Here is a 22,207-nt window from a genome sequence, read left to right on the forward strand (position 1 = left end):
GACGAGGCATGATGTCTCCAAGGTACGGAAAACAGTCGAAAAAAACGGAAAATAACAGAACTGATTTGACTCGGTGTTTGAGAAAATGGCGGATTGCTTCCCGATGTGACGCCACGTTGTGACGTCATCGCTCCGAGAGCGAATATTAGAAAGGCGTTTAATTCGCCAAAATTCACCCATTTAGAGTTCGGAAATTGGTTAAAAAAAAAAAAGGTCTTTTTTCTGCAACATCAAGGTATATATTGACGCTTACATAGGTCTGGTGATAATGTTCCCCTTTAATAAAAAATATTTGAACTCATAAAGCTATGTTTCGTAATCATAATCCACCTTGTAATGTTTCTTAAAAATTTTCTATAAAACTTATTTTCTTTAAATATTTTAACCCTCATGGGACAAACAGAGTACCGCAAGGGCCCTATTAAACTGCTGTGTTTATAATTATTATTATTATTCTCCACATTTCGACGCCTTTTTGAGGCCCTTAACATGCACGAAAACACAAACAAAAGTACCGAAAATTGGTACTGTTGAGTACATGTACCGATTTCCAGGTTCCCGGGAATTAGTACCGTGTCGGTTCAAATGTGAAAAGGTACCCATCCCTAGTAGTGTGACAGCAAGTTTGCCTCTAAAGTTATTGCCTCTGAGAGTAAACTACAAACCCCGTTTCCATATGAGTTGGGAAAATGTGTTAGATGTAAATATAAACGGAATACAATGATTTGCAAATCCTTTTCAACCCATATTCAGTTGAATATGCTACAAAGACAACATATTTGATGTTCAAACTGATAAACTTTTTTTTTTTTGCAAATGATAATTAACTTTAGAATTTGATGCCAGCAACATATGACAAAGAAGTTGGGAAAGGTGGCAATAAATACTGATACAGTTGAGGAATGCTCATCAAACACTTATTTGGAACATCCCACTGGTGAACAGGCAAATTGGGAACAGGTGGGTGCCATGATTGGGTATAAAAGTAGATTCCATGAAATGGTCAGTCATTCACAAACAAAAATGGGGCGAGGGTCACCACTTTGTCAACAAATGCGTGAGCAAATTGTTGAACAGTTTAAGAAAAACCTTTCTCAACCAGCTATTGCAAGGAATTTAGGGATTTCACCATCTACGCTCCGTAATATCATCAAAGGGTTCAGAGAATCTGGAGACATCACTGCACGTAAGCAGCTAAGCCCGTGACCTTCGATCCCTCAGGTTGTACTGCATCAACAAGCGACATCAGTGAGTAAAGGATATCACCACATGGGCTCAGGAACAATTCAGAAACCGACTGTAAGTAACTACAGTTGGTCGCTACATCTGTAAGTGCAAGTTAAAACTCTCCTATGCGAGGCGAAAACCGTTTATCAACAACACCCAGAAACGCCGTCGGCTTCGCTGGGCCTGAGCTCATCTAAGATGGACTGATCAAAGTAGAAAAGTGTTTGTGGTCTGACGAGTCCAAATTTCAAATTATTTTTGGAAACTGTGGACGTCGTGTCCTGCGGACCAAAGAGGAAAAGAACCATCCGGATTGTTATAGGCGCAAATTTGAAAAGCCAGCATCTGTGATGGTATGGGGGTGTATTAGTGCCCAAGACATGGGTAACTTACCGGTACACATCTGTGAAGGCGCCATTAATGCTGAAAGGTACATACAGGTTTTGGGGCAACATATGTTGCCATCCAAGCAACGTTACCATGGACGCCCCTGCATATTTCAGCAAGACAATGCCAAACCACGTGTTACATCAACGTGGCTTCATAGTAAAAGAGTGCGGGTACTAGACTGCCCTGCCTGTAGTCCAGACCTGTCTCCCATTGAAAATGGGTGGTGCATTATGAAGCCTAAAATAGCACAACGGAGACCCCCGGACTGTTGAACAACTTAAACTGTACATCAAGCAAGAATGGGAAAGAATTCCACCTGAGAAGCTTAAAAAATGTGTCTCCTCAGTTTCCAAACGTTTACTGAGTGTTGTTAAAAGGAAAGGCCATGTAACACAGTGGTGAATATGCCCTTTCCCAACTACTTTGGCACGTGTTGCAGGCATGAAATTCTAAGTTAATTATTATTTGCAAAAAAAAAAAAGTTTATGAGTTTGAACATCAAATATCTTGTCTTTGTAGTGCATTCAACTGAATATGGGTTGAAAAGGATTTGCAAATCATTGTATTCCGTTTATATTTACATCTAACACAATTTCCCAACTCATATGGAAACGGGGTTTGTACTTGAAAGCCTAATAACATTTATGCAAAATGTGATGATTCATCGTTTCGTGGAAGCCGACCATCACTTCCTCAAGACTGACGTCAGCTGGAAGAGAATTTGCTGACAAATGCCAGGAAAGCTCAAGAGAAAACACTGAATACAAGTTTTGTTGGGAGCCCCGAGATGCTCTATTGAGGACAGACTCATACAAATTCCAAAGATATTTAACCTGGCGACACGGCGTACCACCACTCGCTCCCGCCAACAGCTGTGAAAATAGAAAAGCAGCGCCCGCATCTGAATTGCAATCTGTTTATTTGCTAAGATTACTGCGTACAATCTCCGGGGGGAAACAGCCTTTACAAAGATAATCATGTTCAGACGTACTAACACTGTCAGAGACCCATTTCAAAATATGTTTATTATCTTCCCTGTCTGTGTGGCTAACCAAAACATTAATACCAGTCCAGTACTGTTCCAAACCAATAAACCACAATAATTAACATAACGTAGACTTGAGTCCATCAAAACCAAAACTAATTATCTTCGTGATATAGCTCTTGTATTGGTATGGCCTTGTATGGTATGGTACAGTACAGGCCAAAAGTTTGGACACACCTTCTCATTCAAAATGTTTTCTTTATTTTCATGACTATTTACATTGTAGATTGTCACATCAAAACTATGAATGAACACATGTGGAGTTATGTACTTAACAAAAAAAGGTGAAATAACTGAAAACATGTTTTATATGCCAGTTTCTTCAAAATGGCCAACCTTTCCTCTGATTACTGCTTTGCACACTCTTGGCATTCTCTCCATGAGCTTCAAGAGGTAGTCACCTGAAATGGCTTTCCCTTGTTTGAAGCTCATGGAGAGAATGCCAAGAGTGTGCAAAACAGTAATCAGAGCAAAGGGTGGCTATTTTGAATAAACTAGAATATAAAACATGTTTTCAGTTATTTCACCTTTTTTTGTTGTAGCGGTGTAGCGTGCAAGGACGGGAGTGGAAGAAGTGTCCAAAGATGGAGCTAACTGTTTTAATGACATTCAGACTTTACTTCAATCAATAACGAGGCAGCATCTCCTCATACGTGGCTCACTAGTGCAACAGCAACGCCCGAAATGTGTCCCGTGAAAAACCATCCGACCGGAACTCTCTAATAACCAAAGTTCCTTGGGTGAATAATGTAAACTCACTACACCGGTAGTTTTTAGCGCTTCCATAGCGAGATGTAAGTTAAAACTTTACGCTACTTTATATTAGAAATGGCAACAGGGGAGGGTGAATATCCCATAACAAGATGTTAGTGAAAAATAAGTTATCAACTACGCAATCGGCACGGACTACAGTGGCGGATGTGCGCAAATTTTCAGGACTTATGCAGATCTCAAATATTTTGACAGATTTTTGAGCGCCGTGTGAATGTTGGTTAGCATGTTGTTTAGCATTTTGATTAGCATGTTGGTTAGGATGTTGTTTAGCATTTTGATTAGCATGTTGGTACACATTAGAGATGCGCGGATAGGCAATTATTTCATCCGCAACCGCATCACAAAAGTTGTCAACCATCCGCCATCCACCCGATCTAACATTTAATCAGAACTGCACCCGCCTGTTGGGAGCCGCACTGAGCGCACCTCCAAGCGCGTGGAGGTGCGATGTCCCTCGCACCCGCGGCGGCTCCACCCGGGCTTGCGCCCGAGGCTTCAGCGCGCACCGCGGCGGCCATCCTACTCGTCGCGGCCTAGCCCTCGCGGCTCTCGCTGCCGGCGACGGCCGGGTATGGGCCCGACGCTCCAGCGCCATCCATTTTCAGGGCTAGTTGAATCGGCAGGTGGGTTGTTACACACTCCTTAGCGGGTTCCGACTTCCATGGCCACCGTCCACCGCGGAGTGACCCCTGTTACGCGCTCCCGGCAACGGGGGTGGCGGGCAGGTAAGCTGCGCGGGCGGAGCGCGCGGAGTGACCCCTGTTACGAGCCCCCGGCCACGGGGGTGGCGGGCAGGTAAGCTGCTTACCTGCTGCGCGTGACGCCGGCCGCGGCGAAGGCGGACGAGGCGGGGTGTCGGTGCGGTGGGCGTGGTGGTGACCCTGGACGTGCGTCGGGCCCTTCTCGCGGATCACCTCAGCTACGGCTCCCGGTGGGGCCCTCTCGGGGGAAGGGGCCTCGGTCCCGGACCCCGGCGAGGCGTCCCTTCTCCGCTCCGTAAAAGTGTCCCATCTCTTTTTTTTTTTCTTCTTCTGTTGTGGCATATGCTGCAGGTGCCTGCTCGTTTTTCGTATGTGGGTAACAACATTTAACTATGTATATATATTTCCGAATTGGTTTAACTGCCACCCGCCTGAATCTATTTAAAATCTAATTTTTTTTAATTTCAACCGCCCGACCCGACCCGCGGATAAAATCTTTTTTTTTTTTTTTTTCAACCGCCCGATCTGCGGACTCCGCGGTTGTGTCCGCAAACCGCGCATCTCTAGTACACATGTTGTTTAGAATGTTGGTTAGCATGTTGTTTAGCATGTGGTTTAGCATGTTGGTACACATGTTTAGTAGTGATGAGTCCGGCAACACCGATGCATCGGCGCATGCGTTGAGCTCATAGAGCAAAACCCTGTGTCGGTGCGCGTACCGCTTTTAGAAAGTCACGTGACCGATCATGGGCTGTTTCGGTCACGTGACCGATACGTGAACTGTGTCGCACTGACGCCTCCTCTGTGCCCTGTGAGCGGGTCTTTTCTACAGCCGGAGAAAGAATAACTAAGCAGAGAAATCGTCTAAAATATAATACGTTGGAAAAACTTTTTTTTTTTTTTAAATAAAAATGTGTAAAAAAATAAAAAATTTAATAAATTCCCAGTCCACAAGCATCCTCATTCACAACACGTTCTCTTAGATTTCCATGTTATGATACATGTTCGCATTATTTATTGACTGTATCTAAAAAAGATAAAAATATATTTTTATTTAAATGAAGATATGAAATAATCCTAAATGAAATACAATGACTTGGTTTATATTATTGTATATACTAGGTCAGTGGTTCTCAAATGGGGGTACGCGTACCCCTGGGGGTACTTGAAGGTATGCCAAGGGGCACGTGAGATTTTTTTTTAATATTCTAAAAATAGTAACAATTCAAAAATCCTTTATAAATATAAATAAAAACCTATCTTTTTTTCCAAATAGTTCAAGAAAGACCACTACAAATGAGCAATATTTTGCACTGTTATACAATTTAATAAATCAAAAACTGATGACATAGTGCTGTATTTTACTTCATTATCTCTTTTTTTCAACCAAAAATGCTTTGGTCTGATTAGGGGGTACTTGAATTCAAAACATTTTCACAGGGGGTACATCACTGAAAAAAGGTTGAGTATCACTGTACTAGGTAGAGATGCGCGGTTTGCGGACACAACCGCGGAGTCCGCGGATTATCTGCGGATCGGGCGGATGAAATTAAAAAAAATAAGATTTTATCCGCGCGCGGGTCGGGTCGGGTGGATTAATTAGATATATATATTTTTTTTTTTTTTTTTTGCGGGTGGCAGTTAAACCAATTCGGAAATATATATACATAGTTAAATGTTGTTACCCACATACGAAAAACGAGCAGGCACCTGCTGCATATGCCACAACAGAAGAAAAAAAAAGAAAAGAGATGGACACTTTTACGAGCGGAGAAGGGACGCCTCGCCGCGGTCCGGGACCGAGGCCCCTTCCCCCGAGAGGGCCCCACCGGGAGCCGTAGCTGAGGCGATCCGCGAGAAGGGCCCGACGCACGTCCAGGGTCACTACCGCGCCCACCGCACCGACACCCCGCCTCGTCCGCCTTCGCCGCGGCCGGCGTCACGCGCAGCAGGTAAGCAGCTTACCTGCCCGCCACCCCCGTGGCCGGGGGCTCGTAACATGGGTCACTCCGCGCGCTCCGCCCGCGCAGCTTACCTGCCCGCCACCCCTGTTGCCGGGGGCGCGTAACAGGGGTCACTCCGCGCGCAGTGCGCTCACGAAAGGGGTGGGGCTCACCCTGGTTGATATAGAGAGCAGGACGGTGGCCATGGAAGTCGGAACCCGCTAAGGAGTGTGTAACAACCCACCTGCCGAATCAACTAGCCCTGAAAATGGATGGCGCTGGAGCGTCGGGCCCATATACCAGGCCGTCGCCGGCAGCGAGACGCGCTTGGAGGTGCGCTCAGCGCGGCTCCCATATGATTGCGCACTGGTGTGCGTCTGGGTCGTGACAGCGTGGCACGCGAAAGTCTGTGCTGCATTGGATCAGTCTCCTTTCTTTAACAGGCAAAAGCTTTATAACCTCAGTGAGGTTATAAAGCTTGCGCACCAAACACGACGCAAGGCCATGGTGCAGGAGAACAAAGGACTTCTTTCATTTAAGGTTTGTGATAAACCATCAAACTCATTCGTTAAAAGGACTCTATAGTAATATAAAGCGAATTTTTCTGGACATTATCATGCAAGAAAAGTTTATTTTTGGGACCGCGATCACCGCGTAATGATTTTTAAAGGTTGCATTACATTATTAACTGTCCCATGTGATCAGCCAGTGCGATTGGAAGTCCATGCTCAATTATTGCCTCCGTAAATAAAACTTCGGCATTTATCACATCCAAAGAATCTGTTTGGGCGACGAAAAACGTTGAAAGTTTTCCACTTGTATCACTAGCAACGGCATTAGACTTGTGTTTTTTTGTCCCAACGTGGTCTTTTACATCGCTAATTCCTCCGTGTCCGATCGAAAAATCTTGTCTGCACAAGGTGCAATTCGCGTAGTTTTCACCCTTTTTTTTTTTTTTAATTAATGAAAAACCCGGAATAGGTTGATGAAAACCGTACGAATTACGGGAAAACCGGAGTAGTTGGCAGGCTCACTAATGCCTTGCATCATCTATATTAGATCGGGCGGATGACGGGCGGGTGCAGTTCTGATCAAACGTTACATCGGGTGGATGGCGGATGGTTGACGACTTTCTGACGCGGTTGCGGATTAAATAAATTGCCTATCCGCGCATCTCTAGTACTAGGTCATAAAATCAGTGCCAGTTGAGTCGTTCCATAGGTTGCCTGTAGGGATTTTTTTATGTCCAGCAGATGTCAGTATTTAGTGACACAGTATCGACACAGTATCAATACAGTTTTGCAATGTGTCGAAACGCTTCATGACGCCTCATCAACCCATCACTAATGTTTAGCATGTTGGTTGGCATGTTGTTTAGCATGTTGGTACAAATGTTGTTTAGAATCAGAATCAGAATCAGCTTTATTGTCATTACGCAAGGTAACGAGATTGAGGCCATTCCATACAGTGCAATGTGTGCATGCTAGAAAAACAATGTGCAAATATATAAAAATATAAAAAATGTAGAAGTGCAATGAATATGGTGTGAAATGAATATATACATGGAAAAAAAAACAAAAAAACAGGGTGGTTGGTGGAATGGGTTATTGCACCGAAGAGAAGGCAGTTATGAGGGACAATGGGGCAGTCCGTTCAGGATGGTTATGGCCCTGGGGAAGAAGCTGTTCTTTAGCCTGTTTGTTTTGGTTTTAATGCACCTTAGCATGTTGGTTAGCATATTGGTTACCATGTTGTTTAGAATGTTGGTTAGCATGTTGGTACGCATGTTGTTTAGCATGTTGGTAACATGTTTAGAATGTTGGTTAGCATGTTGGTTAGCATGTTGGTACGCATGTTGTTTAGCATGTTGGTAACATGTTTAGAATGTTGGTTAGCATGTTGGTACACATGTTGTTTAGAATGTTGTTTAGCTTGTTTTGTTTAGCTGTCACACTGGCAATGTTGACCTTAGCCTAGCGACGCGCTAGCACCCCGTCTGGCTTGTGCTCACTTCAAAGCAGCTGGGGGGGTTAAAAGCTGCTCCACGGTCGCCCCTTCCACGTCGTTTTGGTTGAACTCGGTCCCTGCGTGGCGATTACTGGCGCTAAACGGTGACGTTATTTCGACACGGTGCTAACGCTAGCGAGCTAGCAGGCGAGCTAACATAACGGTTTGACGTTCAGTAGCGCTGCCATGACAAACTACTTATCAGCTGCCATAACTAACTACTAACCAGCTGCCATATCAAACTACTAACCAGCTGCCATAACAAACTACTTACCAGCTGCCATAACTAACTACTAACCAGCTGCCATAACTAACTACTAACCAGCTGCCATATCAAACTACTTACCAGCGGGACCGCCGGGCCGACAACTAAATGGATTCGCTGGCCGAGTCAAGGCGGAGGTGCTTCGGAGTCCGGGGCGGTGTGGGGATGTTGTCTCTCGGACATCCAAGCTCGATAGGGCTGGTAAAAAAACAAAAAAACATCCAGGAGGCTAACGTCATTACAGTGAAGCTAACTGACTGTTTGGCTGCATACTTCATTTGCATGTCCGCCAGGCTTCAGTGTCCCCTGTAGGACGTTTGTGACATTACAACGATAACCTGTGCGAAGTTGACCTCGTCCAAATGTCCCCCAAACTTGTACCAATCCTTACGGTTTTTGAAGTTATTCTAAAATTAATTAATGTTAAGTTATTAACGTTTCAATATCCATAGCCCCCAACCAGTCGCAGTCGTTTGTGCTACAAAAAAATGTTGGTCTAACTATTATGGTTTTGAAGTATCAAATTAAATTCAATTAAAATGTGATGAATGTGTTAATTACATTTAATTAACTAGACCCCCCCTCCCCAACTGTGTCAGATAAATTAAATTAAATATAATATTAAGTATAACATATAATATAAAAATCATATATGTATTAAAATATTTTTTTAAATGTATATATATATATATATATATATATATATATAATACAAATGTAATAACGTGTTAATTACATTTAATTAACTAGACCCCCCACCCAACTGTGTCAGAATAAATTAAATGAAATATAATATTAAGTATAACATTTTATATTAAAAATGTATATATTCAAATTAAAAATTTAAAATGTATATATATATATATATATATATATAATTCAAATGTAATTAACGTGTTAATTACATTTAATTAACTAGACCCCCCCACTGTCAGAATAAATTAAAAGAAATATATTAAGTATAACATAATATAAAAATGTAAATGTATATATTAAAATTAGAAAAATAATATATATATATATATATAAAATGTAATTAACTAGACCCCCCTCCCCAACTGTGTCAGAATAAATGAAATGAAATATAATATTAAGTATAACATCCATCCATCCATCCATCTTCTTCCGCTTATCCGATATATAATATAAAAATTATATATATATCTTAAAATACATTTTTTTAAATGTATGTATATATATATATATATATATAAAATAAAAATGTAATTAACGTGTTAATTACGTTTAATTAACTAGACCCCCCCCCCACTGTGTCAAAATAAATTAAATGAAATATATTAAGTATAACATAATAAAGCAATTTAAATGTATACATTAAAATAAAATAAAAAATTAAATAAATAAAAAATAAAAAAGGTATATATATATATATATATATATATACATATATATATATATAATTAAAATGTAATTAACTAGACCCCCCCTCCCCAACTGTGTCAGAATAAATTAAATGAAATATAATATTAAGTATAACATATAATATAAAAATGATATATATATATTAAAAAACATTTTTTTAAATGTATATATATATATATATATATATATATATATATATATATATATATATATATATATATAAAATAAAAACGTAATTAACATGTTAATTACATTTAATTAACTAGACCCCCCCCCCACTGTGTAAGAATAAATTAAATGAAATATATTAGTGCATCTGCCTCACAAGACGAAGGTCCTGAGTCGTCTTGGGTTCAATCCCGGGCTCGGGATCTTTCTGTGTGGAGTTTGCATGTCCTCCCCGTGACTGCGTGGGTTCCCTCCGGGTACTGCGGCTTCCTCCCACCTCCAAAGACATGCACCTGGGGATAAGTTGATTGGCAACACTAAATTGGCCCTAGTGTGTGGATGTGAGTGTGAATGTTGTCTGTCTATCTGTGTTGGCCCTGCGATGAGGTGGCGACTTGTCCAGGGTGTACGATTTTTTTTCAGCACCCCTAAATATTAGTTTCCATCCATTTGCTACTGCTTATCGGGGGCGTGGGGCTCTAAATATAAGTAAATAATAATTTATACATCTCAAGGTGGTTATATTTGATGGCCCCACAATCTTCATTTTTTCTAAAAAAAAAACAAAAACGGTTGGACACCCCTGGTATAGATAGTATATGTTTGCTTACTCTTGTCTTAATATTATAAATGTACTGCAACTTGTTTTTATCGTGACATTTTTTGCAATGACAATAAAGATATATATTTATATTTTATTTGTATATTATATGTTATACTTAGGCAGCACGGTGGCAGAGGGGTTAGTGCGTCTGCCTCACAATACGAAGGTCCTGGGTAGTCGTGAGTTCAATCCCGGGCTCGGGATCTTTCTGTGTGGAGTTTGCATGTCCTCCCCGTGACTGCGTGGGTTCCCTCCGGGTACTCCGGCTTCCCCCCACCTCCAAAGACATGCACCTGGGGATAGGTTGATTGGCAACACTAAATTGGCCCTAGTGTGTGAATGTGAGTGTGAATGTTGTCTGTCTATCTGTGTTGGCCCTGCGATGAGGTGGCGACTTGTCCAGGGTGTACCCCGCCTTCCGCCCGATTGTAGCTGAGATAGGCTCCAGCGCCCCCCGCGACCCCGAAGGGAATAAGCGGTAGAAAATGGATGGATGGATGGATGTTATACTTAATATTATATTTCATTATATTTAACATGAATAGGTATTGTATTTTTGTATTATATGGGATATTTAATATTAAATGTGATTGTATTGAACATGAATATCCATTTGTATAAAATAATACGTTTATTTTCAATAGACCCGCGAAAACAAAACTGCACTGTACAGTGCGCTTAAAGGATTATTTACATGTTGATCGGTGATGCCTTCATGATATTGATCAAAATGACGGTTTTGTTTCAACAGGATGTCTACAAACATTATACAGTCTAAACATGTATAACATTTGCAAAAACGATTGACCCAGGACCAGAGGTGGGTAGTAACGCGCTACATTTACTCCGTTACATCTACTTGAGTAACTTTTGGGATAAATTGTACTTCTAAGAGTAGTTTTAATGCAACATACTTTTACTTTTACTTGAGTATATTTATAGAGAAGAAACGCTACTTTTACTCCGCTACTTTTACTCCGCTACTTTTATCTACATTCAGCTCGCTACTCGCTACTAATTTTTATCGATCTGTTAATGCACGCTTTGTTTGTTTTGGTCTGTCAGAGAGACCTTCATAGTGCCTGCGTTTCAACAAATACAGTCACTGGTGACGTTCACTCCGTTCCACCAATCAGATGCAGTCACTGGTGACGTTGGACCAATCAAACAGAGCCAGGGGTCACATGACCTGACTTAAACAAGTTGAAAAACTTATTGGGGTGTTACCATTTAGTGGTCAATTGTACGGAATATGTACGGTACTGTGCAAACTACTAATAAAAGTTCCAATCAATCAATCAAAAGTGTGAAGGAAAAAAGACCATTTTTTATTTCAACGGCCGTCAAAATCCTAAAGACTGACTGCACAGTTCCTGTCTTCACAATAAAAGTGCCGCTCCATCACGCCTGCGCTTTCAAAACAAGAGTCTCCGAAAGCCAGCGCAAAAAAGCTAGCAAGCTACGGAGTTTGCCGCCAATGTATTTCTTGTAAAGTGTATAAAAACGAATATGGAAGCTGGACATATAAGATGCCAAAAACCAACCACTTTCATGTGGTATTAGACAGAAAGGAGGAACTTTTTTTCTCCTCCATTTGAAAACGTGGACGTTTGTCATCACTACTGTCTGATTCCAATCAATGCAAGTCATCAGAATCAGGTAATACACCAACTTATATTCTTGTCTTCATGAAAGAAAGGAATCTATATGTGTTAAACATGCATGTATATTCATTAAAACACCTTTAACATGTAAACAAAAACGGCAAAAAAAATAAATATAAATTATATACTGTATATATATATATATATATATATATATATATATATATATATATATATATATATATATATATATACATATATGTGTGTGTGTGTATATATATATATATGTATATATGTGTGTGTGTATATATATATATGTGTGTATATGTTACTCATCAGTTACTCAGTACTTGAGTAGTTTTTTTACAACATACTTTTTACTTTTACTCAAGTAAATATTTGGGTGACTACTCCTTACTTTTACTTGAGTAATAAATCTCTAAAGTAACAGTACTCTTACTTGAGTACAATTTCTGGCTACTCTACCCACCTCTGCCCAGGACACGCTGGGAAGACTATGTCTCCCGGCTGGCCTGGGAACGCCTCGGGATCCCCCGGGAGGAGCTGGACGAAGTGGCTGGGGAGAGGGAAGTCTGGGCTTCCCTGCTTAAGCTGCTGCCCCCGCGACCCGACCTCGGATAAGCGGAAGAAGATGGATGGATGGATGGATTGCTTTTCTTGTCCTTAGCTATCTCATCTCATATAACAATACTGATTAATTGTGTCGATCCATGAAATATATCGCGTATTGCAAAAATACCCAGCTGCACTTAAACACAACATCGCCGTAACGGCTCAACCCATCGACGCCTATGATTGGTTGTTCGTTTGACGCCAAAAGAAAAAACAGCCAATCAGCGAAGAGGTTTTTAATCGTTGCCAGTGACCAATGTATACAATTTAGCAACCAGGAACTGTCGGGGTCAAGACGTAAACTATTTCAGAAAAAATGCTTTCCATCCGTGCACACAGACACCAAACACGAAATTCGACCCGGATTCATGTCGAGTAATCATATAACCCCGGTGGTTATCGTCATATGTCGCCATGTATCTCGGGTAAGTTTCTAGCAGCTATGCTAACAACAACGTGTCGTGTGCTCAATGACAATCCACTACATGCTAACTACATGCTAAAGATTAAACCATTAGAAGGGACAGTCAACTTACGAGTTACATTAATAAAAGGTATGGTAACATGAGGGAATCGATGACACCATGAGTGTATGAGTTAAAATGAACAAGAATTGCAGTGACGTCTTCAGGCTGCCATTGTTGTTTGATTATGTTTGTATTCATACAGGGACGGGATGCTGTTTGTACTAGACAAAGGAAAACCCAGGTTGGTTGTGCTCAGTCAAGGTGAGGACTCCATTTGGTTACTTTGGCTACATCACGGGTGTCAAACTCAAGGCCCGGGGGCCAGATCTGGGGCCACGTTATTTTTGAATGGCCCGTGAAAGCTTGGAAATAATATTCAACTTTGAAGTACCGTATTTTCCGCACTATAAGGCGCACCTAAAAACCACAAATTTTCTCAAAAGCTGACAGTGCGCCTTATAACCCGGTGCGCTTTATATATGGATACATATTAAGATTCATTTTCATAAAGTTTCGGTCTCGCAACTTCGGTAAACAGCCGCCATCTTTTTTCCCGGTAGAACAGGAAGCGCTTCTTCTTCTACGCAAGCAACCGCCAAGGTAAGCACCCGCCCCCATAGAACAGGAAGCGCTTCTTCTTCTACTGTAAGCAACCACCCGCCCGCGTAGAAGAAGAAAAAGCGCGCGGATATCACCGTACGTTTCATTTCCTTTGTGTGTTTACATCTGTAAAGACCACAAAATGGCTCCTACCAAGTGACAGGGATCCGGTTCATGAAAAGACGCAATCTCTCCATCCGCACACGGATTACTATTTCACAGCAACTGATATTCCTGTGAACCGCACTGTGGATACAACGGGAGCACGTACGGTGAATATTCGCACCACAGGGAATGAGAAGTCATCCTTCACTGTGGTTCTAGCTTGCCATGCTAATGGCCAGAAACTTCCACCCATGGTGATATTCAAAAGGAAGACCTTGCCAAAAGAGACCTTTCCAGCCGGCGTCATCATAAAAGCTAACTCGAAGGGATGGATGAAGAAAAGATGAGCGAGTGGTTAAGGTAAGTTTAAGTTTACGCGAAGAGGCCGGGTGGCTTTTTTCACGCAGCTCTGTCCATGTTGATATACGTATGTTTGTGATTGCACATTTGCGTACATTTTGGGAGTGAACAGAGTTGTTAGAACGCTGGTTTTTAATATATTATTAAAGTTTGACTGACCTATCTGACTGTTTTTTTGACATTCCTTTAGCGCAGTTAGATGCGGCTTACAACACGGGGCGGCTTATTGGTGGACAAAGTTTTGAAATATGCCGTTCATTGAAGGCGCGGCTTATAACCCAGGGCGCCTTATGGTGCGGAAAATACGGTACTTTGTCTTTCTATTTTGACAGGAAAAAAAAGACATGTACTCCATGCAGTTATTTATCTTTTAAACGTTATCTAAACGTGGGCTAATTGGAAGGTGACATGAAGTTTGGAGCTCTGTAGCAACTGACTGTGCAGAAAGTCTTTGCACTATGCGCTTCAGCATCCGCTGACCCCTCTCTGTCAGTTTACGTGGCCTACCACTTCATGGCTGAGTTGCTGTTGGTCCCAAACTCCTCCATTTTCTTATAAAGACCGTTGACTTTGGAATATTTAGAAGCGAGGACATTTCACGACTGGATTTGTTGCACAGGTGGCATTAGTGATGGGTCCGGCAACACCCGATGCATCGGCGCATGCGTCGAGCTCATAGAACGAAACCCTGTGTCGGTGCGCGTACCGCTTTTAGAAAGTCACGTGACCGATCATGAGCTGTTTTGGTCACGTGACCGATACGCGAACTGTGTCGCACTGACGCCTCCTCTGTGCCCTGTGAGCGGCTCTTTTCTACAGCCGGAGAAATAATAACTAAGAAGAGAAAGCGTCTAAAATTGAATACGTTGGAAAAACTGTTTTTTTTTTAAATAAAAATGTGTAAAAAAAAAAAAAAAAATCATTTCCAGGTCCACAAGCATCCTCATTCACAACACGTTCTCTTAGATTTCCATGTTATGATACATGTTCACATTATTTATTGACTGTATCTAAAAAAGACAAAAAATATATTTTTATTTAAATGAAGTTATGAAATAATCCTAAATGAAATACAATGACTTGGTTTATATTATTGTATATACTAGGTCAGTGGTTCTCAACCCTTTTTAAGCAATGTACCCCCTGTGAATTTTTTTTTAATTCAAGTACCCCCTAATCAGAGCAAAGTATTTTTGGTTGAAAAAAAAAAGATGAAGTAAAATACAGCACTATGTCATCAGTTTCTGATTTATTAAATTGTATAACAGTGCAAAATATTGCTCGTTTGTAGTGGTCTTTCTTGAACTATTTGGAAAAAAAGATATAAAAATAGCTAAAAACTTGTTGAAAAATAAACAAGTGATTCAATTATAAATAAAGATTTCTACACCTAGAAGTAATAATCAACTTAAAGTACCCTCTTTGGGGATTGTATTAGAGCTCCATCTGGATTCATGAACTTAATTCTAAACATTTCTTCACAAATAAAAAAATCTTTAACATCAATATTTATGGAACATGTCCACAAACAATCTAGCTGTCAACACTGAATATTGCATTGTTGCATTTCTTTTCGACAGACATTTTAGTGACAAACCTGAGCTTGTGCTTCACGGAATATTTTGTTGAAGTATTATTCAATAAATATATTTATAAAGGATTTTTGAATTTTTGCTATTTTTAGAATATTTAAAAAAAATCTCACGTACCCCTTGGCATACCTTCAAGCACCCCCAGGGGTACGTGTACCCCCATTTGAGAACCACTGTACTAGGTCATAAAATCAGTGTCAGTTGAGTCGGTCCATAGGTTGCCTGTAGGGATTTTTAATGTCCAGCAGATGTCAGTATTTAGTGACACAGTATCGACACAGTATCAATACAGTTTTGCAATGTGTCGAAACGCTTCATGAGGCCTCATCAACCCATCACTAGGTGGCATCCTATGACAGTTCCATGCTGGAAATAACTGAGAGCGGCCCATTCTTTCACACATGTTTGTAGAAACAGTCTCCATGCCTAAGTGCTTGATTTTATACACCTGTGGCCGGGCCAAGTGATTAGGACACCTGATTCTCATCATTTGAATGGGTGGCCAAGTACTTTTGGCAATATAGTGTATTATATTATCATACATTCTAAACATTTTTGGGGTAAAAACATACATAAATATCTACTTCGCCTTATGATTTCAAAGCAAGTTATCCATCAAATTGTACACTGTAAACATGACAATATATATTTTTTAGAGATGTCCGATAATATCGGACTGCTGACTAAAATGTAATATCGGAAATTATCGGTATCTGTTTCAATAAGTAAAATGTATGAGTTTTTAAAATGCCGCTGTGTACACGGAGGTAGGGAGAAGTACAGAGCGCCAATAGACCTTAAAGGCACTTTGCAGGCTTTTCACACACACAAGTGAATGCAATTTATACTTGGTCAACAGCCATACAGGTCACACTGAGGGTGGCCGTACAAACAACTTTAACACTGTTACAAATATGCGCCACACTGTGAACCCACACCAAACAAGAATGACAAACACATTTCGGGAGAACATCCGCACTGTAACACAACATAAACACAACAGAAGAAATACCCAGAACCCCTTGCAGCACTAACTCTTCCGGGACGCTACAATATACACCCCCCGCTATCCCCCTACCCATTTTTTTCCATAACTTGAGTTGACTTATTTTGGAAAACCTTGTTACATTGTTTAATGCATCCAGCGGGGCATCACAACAAAATTAGGCATAATAATGTGTTCATTCCACGACTGTATATATCGGTATTGGTTGATATCGGAATCGGTAATTAAGAGTCGGACAATATCGGCAAAAAAACCATTATCGGACATCTCTAATATTTTTTTAAACAGCTCGGTCTTCAGAACCCTACTGTAAGAAAGAAAACAGTGGTACCATTTTTATAGTTACAGCAATACACTGTGAAAACAGCAAACATATTTCTTTATGCAAAAAACTGGCAGCTCAATCACCAGAATTTTACAGTAAACTAGAGTGTACATTTTATGGTAAAATTCTGCCTTTTTTTTACCGCAAAATCCACAGATTTTTTTTTCCTTACAATGTAGGTAAAATATACATTTACGAATCAAATGCATAGGTAATTGTGTGACAATACCTGACCCTTATACATGTGTGTTTCTTTTATTAATGTTACAAGCGGCCGGCGCCACTTAGGGCAGCCAAAACTGCAATGTGGCCCTCAATGAAAATGAGTTTGACACCCCTGGTCTACATGTTTGCTCTTTTTTCAGAATACTTTATTTTACATTTTCATGTTTTTTCCCCATCACTGCAGATGTTGAGAGGAATCCAGGAAAGGTGTGAACCCCCAATCCATATGCAACTAAAGCAGTCAAATAAGTACCAGTTGACCGGAGCACTGGTCACCTGCTCTAACTCACTGGGTCTGTGATAGGGCTGCACGATTTTGAGGAAAAAAAACTTCATTGTGATTTTTCTCTCCAAAATTGCCATTGCAATTCGATTTGCGATTTTTATATTTTATTTATAAGAATGCATAAAACTGTGAAATTAGCGAGTGAAGGAAGACATGTTACTTTTAGGCTGTCAGACAACATATTCTTGTCTCAAAGTGCCACACATTAGAACAATATGCAATCATTTACTTTCAAAATGATAAGAAATAGCCGATAACTATACTGTGTTTATATTGTAATTAAAACATAATATATGATAATAATGCAATTAACTATTTAAAAGGATATGCACTTGTATTGAGAATCAGCACCTCCAAGTCCGAGTCCATGGTTCTCGCCCGGAAAAGGGTGGAGTGCCATCTCCGGGTTGGGGGGGAGATCTTGCCCCAAGTGGAGGAGTTCAAGTACCTCGGAGTCTTGTTCACGAGTGAGATCGACAGGCGGATCGATGCGGCGTCTTGAGTAATGCGGACGCTGTATCGATCCGTTGTGGTGAAGAAGGAGCTGAGCCGGAAGGCAAAGCTCTCAATTTACCGGTCGATCTACGTTCCCATCCTCACCTATGGTCATGAGCTTTGTGTTATGACCAAAAGGACAAGATCACGGGTACAAGCGGCCGAAATGAGTTTCCTCCGCCGGGTGGCGGGGTTCTCTCTTAGAGATAGGGTGAGAAGCTCTGCCATCCGGGGGGAGCTCAAAATAAAGCCGCTGCTCCTCCACATGGAGAGGAGCCAGATGAGGTGGTTCGGGCATCTGGTCAGGATGCCACCCGAACGCCTCCCTAGGGAGGTGTTTAGGGCACGTCCGACCGGTAGGAGGCCGCGGGGAACACCCAGGACACGTTGGGAAGACTATGTCTCCCGGCTGGCCTGGGAACGCCTCGGGGTCCCACAGGAAGAGCTGGACGAAGTGGCTGGGGAGAGGGAAGTCTGGGCTTCCCTGCTTAGGCTGCTGCCCCCGCGACCCGACCTCAGATAAGCGGAAGAAGATGGATGGATGGATGGCACTTGTATTTCTCATTACTGTAGAATTGTTTACCGCTGTACTGTAATTGGAAGGTACATTACTTTATCCTAAATAAATAAATATCCAAAAAATAATATTACTAATTTCTGTAAGCAAAAATTTAACTTAAATAAATATTGAACATCTTTAAGTGAATTTTTTTTTCACAGTTGGAAAAACGAGGTTGGACGTTGCCATCACAGGATCGTGTTGATGGGCTCATATTGCCAATCCGATTTGAAGCTGAAATATTCCCACAACGGGACATTTGGCTTTGTAATCATATTGTTTCCTCTTAGTTTTTGTTACTCTACGGCAGTAATCCCCAACCACCGGTCCGGGGACCGGCACCGGTCCGGGGACCGGCACCGGTCCGGGACACATTTGCTACCGGGCCGCGCAGAGACATTAAATCATTTATAACCGACTGCATTTTCTCCTACTTAACATTCCCCAGACACACCAAAAACTCCTGATAGGAAGTCGCCATTTGCTATATTTGTTACATCTTTGTCACATGGGACAGTGCACATGAATACAAATCCATCCATTTTCTATCGCTTGTCCCTTTCGAGGTTGCTGGAGCCTATCTCAGCAGCATTCGGGCGGAAGGTGGGATACACCCTGGACAAGTCGCTAGCTCATCACAGGGCCAACACAGATAGACAGGCAACATTCATAAATATCAAATGTAAAGGTGCCAAATCGTAGCTAAAAGCTAGGTTCCATCTAGCTAGGTTGATGACCTAAGATCAGGAACAAAGTGAGCATAGGAGTTAATGTGAATAAGGCAGATGGAGAAGTACTACATTGTTGCATATAATATAATAATAATAATAATAGGGGTGTAACGGTACGTGTATTTGTATTGAACCGTTTCGGTTCAGAGGTATACCAAACGAGTTTCCACACGGACATATTAAGTAGCGTAACGCAAGTCGTGTAAACAATGCACACCGAGGCACAACACACGGCATGCTAGCAGCTAACGGGCTAGGATAGACTGACCATACGTCCTCTTTTCACCGGACATGTCATCTTTTGCGGAGCTGTCAGGGCGGAGTTTCTTAAATGCCGCAAATGTCCGGCTTTTTGAGTTCGGGTTGCGTGTATTTTTAATGTACGTTCAGGGTTAAGAAGGGGTTAAAAACGAAACAAATTGTGCGTGCAGCAGCATTGGTGAGGGAGGGGCAGAGAGAGAGAGAGAGAGTTATGATAAACGCGCATGCGTCGCCAGGCTCTGCTTTTTATCCATAGATTTATCACATTTAATTTTTTATTATCTATAGCAGGGGTGTCAAAAGTGTGCCCCGGAGGCCATTTGCGGCCCACAGCTAATGTTTTAAAGGCCCACGGCACATTCTAAAAATACTATTAAAATAAACAAAAACATAACAAAAGTGAAATAAAAAAGCTTAAAGGTTAAATGTAATTTAGAAAAAGTTGCAATGTTGACTAATAAAACAAAGCTGTTTTTTTTTTTTTTTTCAAACTGTCATTGCTCAAAACATAATATTGAATCAAAATCAATGTTATTATGAATTATTGACCTATCCAAGGTTCCCATTACTTCACATCAAATATTCCACTAAGAAAAATATTTTTGGTGGAAGACTTTGCAAATTTGGTAAATAAATAACCCATCCATCCATCCATTTTCTACCGCTTATTCCCTTTGGGGTCGCGGGGGGGCGCTGGAGCCTATCTCAGCTACAATCTGGCGGAAGGCGGGGTACACCCTGGACAAGTCGCCACCTCATCGCAGAATAAATAACCCAAAAATGTATATTTTGTTGCTTTCTTACTGTACCAAAAATGAACCGAACCGTGACCTCTAAACTGAGGTACATACCGAACTGAAATATTTGTGTACCGTTACACCCATACTGTTGAATAAACGCGCTGACAGGTGCTGAGAACGATGCACAGAGTGAGATCTCTTTCTCCCTGTTTGAAGCGAGGAAGAAATGCGAGGCTTAACAATTCAGATTGGCGAAACTGTCACTTAAAGAGAGAAAAAAACGTTGCGTAATCACACTAATTAAAAGTTGATGTTTAATCGTGCAGCCCTAGCCTGGGATTTACTCTGATTCTGATTTCATAGGCAATCATTTCTGCTCTGCAGCATCCCTTAAGGCCCCGCGTGGGCAGCATCCTGGGCTCCAGACAGCCGCCCTGCACGGTCAAGGAGACGCCCTCACGTCCTACCAGGCTGCGCACGGGCCAGCTCACAGCGGGTGTTAAGAACAAGATCGGAGAAGGAGCTTCCACCGTTAAGTCCAGTGCAGCGGCCGAGCGAGGGCGAGCCGGTCAGACGGCCTCTAAAGCACGGGAGCCTCACACAGCAGGGGGCGGAGCCAAAGCTTCACCAAAGGTCAGTCTCAAGCTCTTGGTTGTTCTCCTTGTGTGGCGTTTGGGGCATGTCGGTAAGTTCCCTCCTAGATGGCACTCCGATAACAAATGTTTTTATGTTTTCTTAATTTAAAAAAATGTTTAACGCGGATGTGTTTAAAGTAGCAGTAGAGTGGAAAAGTAGGTTGCCTCTAAATTGAAGCTATTATCATATATATCTGATTTATTACACCAAAGTACTTCCAAAGTTTGTGAATAAACAGATATGATCAAAATAGTATCAATCTCACGGAGATTCCCGAGAAATTTGGAGAGTTAATAAGGCATACTTGCCAACCTTGAGACCTCCGATTTCGGGAGGTGGGGGGCGGGGGCGTGGTTGGGGCGGGGGCGTGGTTGGGGCGGGGCTTGGTTGGGGGCGTGGTTAAGAGGGGAGGAGTATATTTACAGCTAGGATTCACCAAGTCAAGTATTTCATATATATATATATATATATATATATATATATATATATATATATATATATATATATATATATATATATATATATATAAAATAAATACTTGAATTTCAGTGTTCATTTATTTACAAATATACACACACATAACACTCATCTACTCATTGTTGAGTTAAGGGTTGAATTGTCCATCCTTGTTCTATTTGTCACTATTTTTCTAACCATGCTAAACGCCCTCACTAATGATGCATTGCTGTGTGGCACGCACAAAAGTGCTTTCATCAAATGCACTAGATGGCAGTATTGTCCTGTTTAAGAGTGTCACAACATTGCTGTTTACGGCAGACGAACTGCTTTACGGTAGACGAAATGCTGTTGTTGTGTGTTGTTACCGCGCTGGGAGGATGTTAATGAAACTGCCTAACAATAAACCCACATAAGAAACCAAGATCTCGCCCTCGATCATTCTAGTTATAACGTGATTGGGCAGGCACCTGTTTATATTGTGTGCCTGAATTTCGGGAGATTTTCGGGAGAAAATTTGTCCCGGGAGGTTTTCGGGAGAGGCGCTGAATTTCGGGAGTCTCCCGGAAAATCCGGGAGGGTTGGCAAGTATGTAATAAGGAAGCAAGTGACGTGATCG

General features: G+C 41.4%; 2 protein-coding genes across 6 annotated transcripts in view; one reads left to right on the plus strand and one right to left on the minus strand.

The window, feature by feature from the left end:
- The window catches only part of ip6k1 (inositol hexakisphosphate kinase 1), a 101,310-nt gene that overhangs the window by 38,871 nt on the left and 40,232 nt on the right, over positions 1–22,207 (minus strand). For all 4 annotated transcript variants that reach the window (XM_061940867.2, XM_061940873.2, XM_061940869.2 and 1 more), the window contains one exon: positions 8,434–8,550. The gene's annotated coding sequence lies outside the window, so the exon portion shown is untranslated. The remainder of the gene's footprint in view (positions 1–8,433; positions 8,551–22,207) is intronic.
- Positions 12,963–22,207, plus strand: part of ccdc66 (coiled-coil domain containing 66) — a 47,127-nt gene continuing 37,882 nt past the window's right edge. Inside the window, exons 1-4 of one of the 2 annotated variants that reach the window (XM_061940862.2) lie at positions 12,963–13,169; positions 13,414–13,472; positions 17,609–17,631; positions 20,881–21,129. In XM_061940862.2, coding sequence (XP_061796846.2) covers positions 13,159–13,169; positions 13,414–13,472; positions 17,609–17,631; positions 20,881–21,129 — 342 coding nt within the window. In that variant the 5' untranslated portion in view covers positions 12,963–13,158. The remainder of the gene's footprint in view (positions 13,170–13,413; positions 13,473–17,608; positions 17,632–20,880; positions 21,130–22,207) is intronic. The other variant, XM_061940861.2, reaches the window with a different exon arrangement.

Source organism: Nerophis lumbriciformis, linkage group LG03 (genome assembly GCF_033978685.3).
Source record: "Nerophis lumbriciformis linkage group LG03, RoL_Nlum_v2.1, whole genome shotgun sequence".
Lineage (NCBI taxonomy): Eukaryota > Metazoa > Chordata > Actinopteri > Syngnathiformes > Syngnathidae > Nerophis > Nerophis lumbriciformis.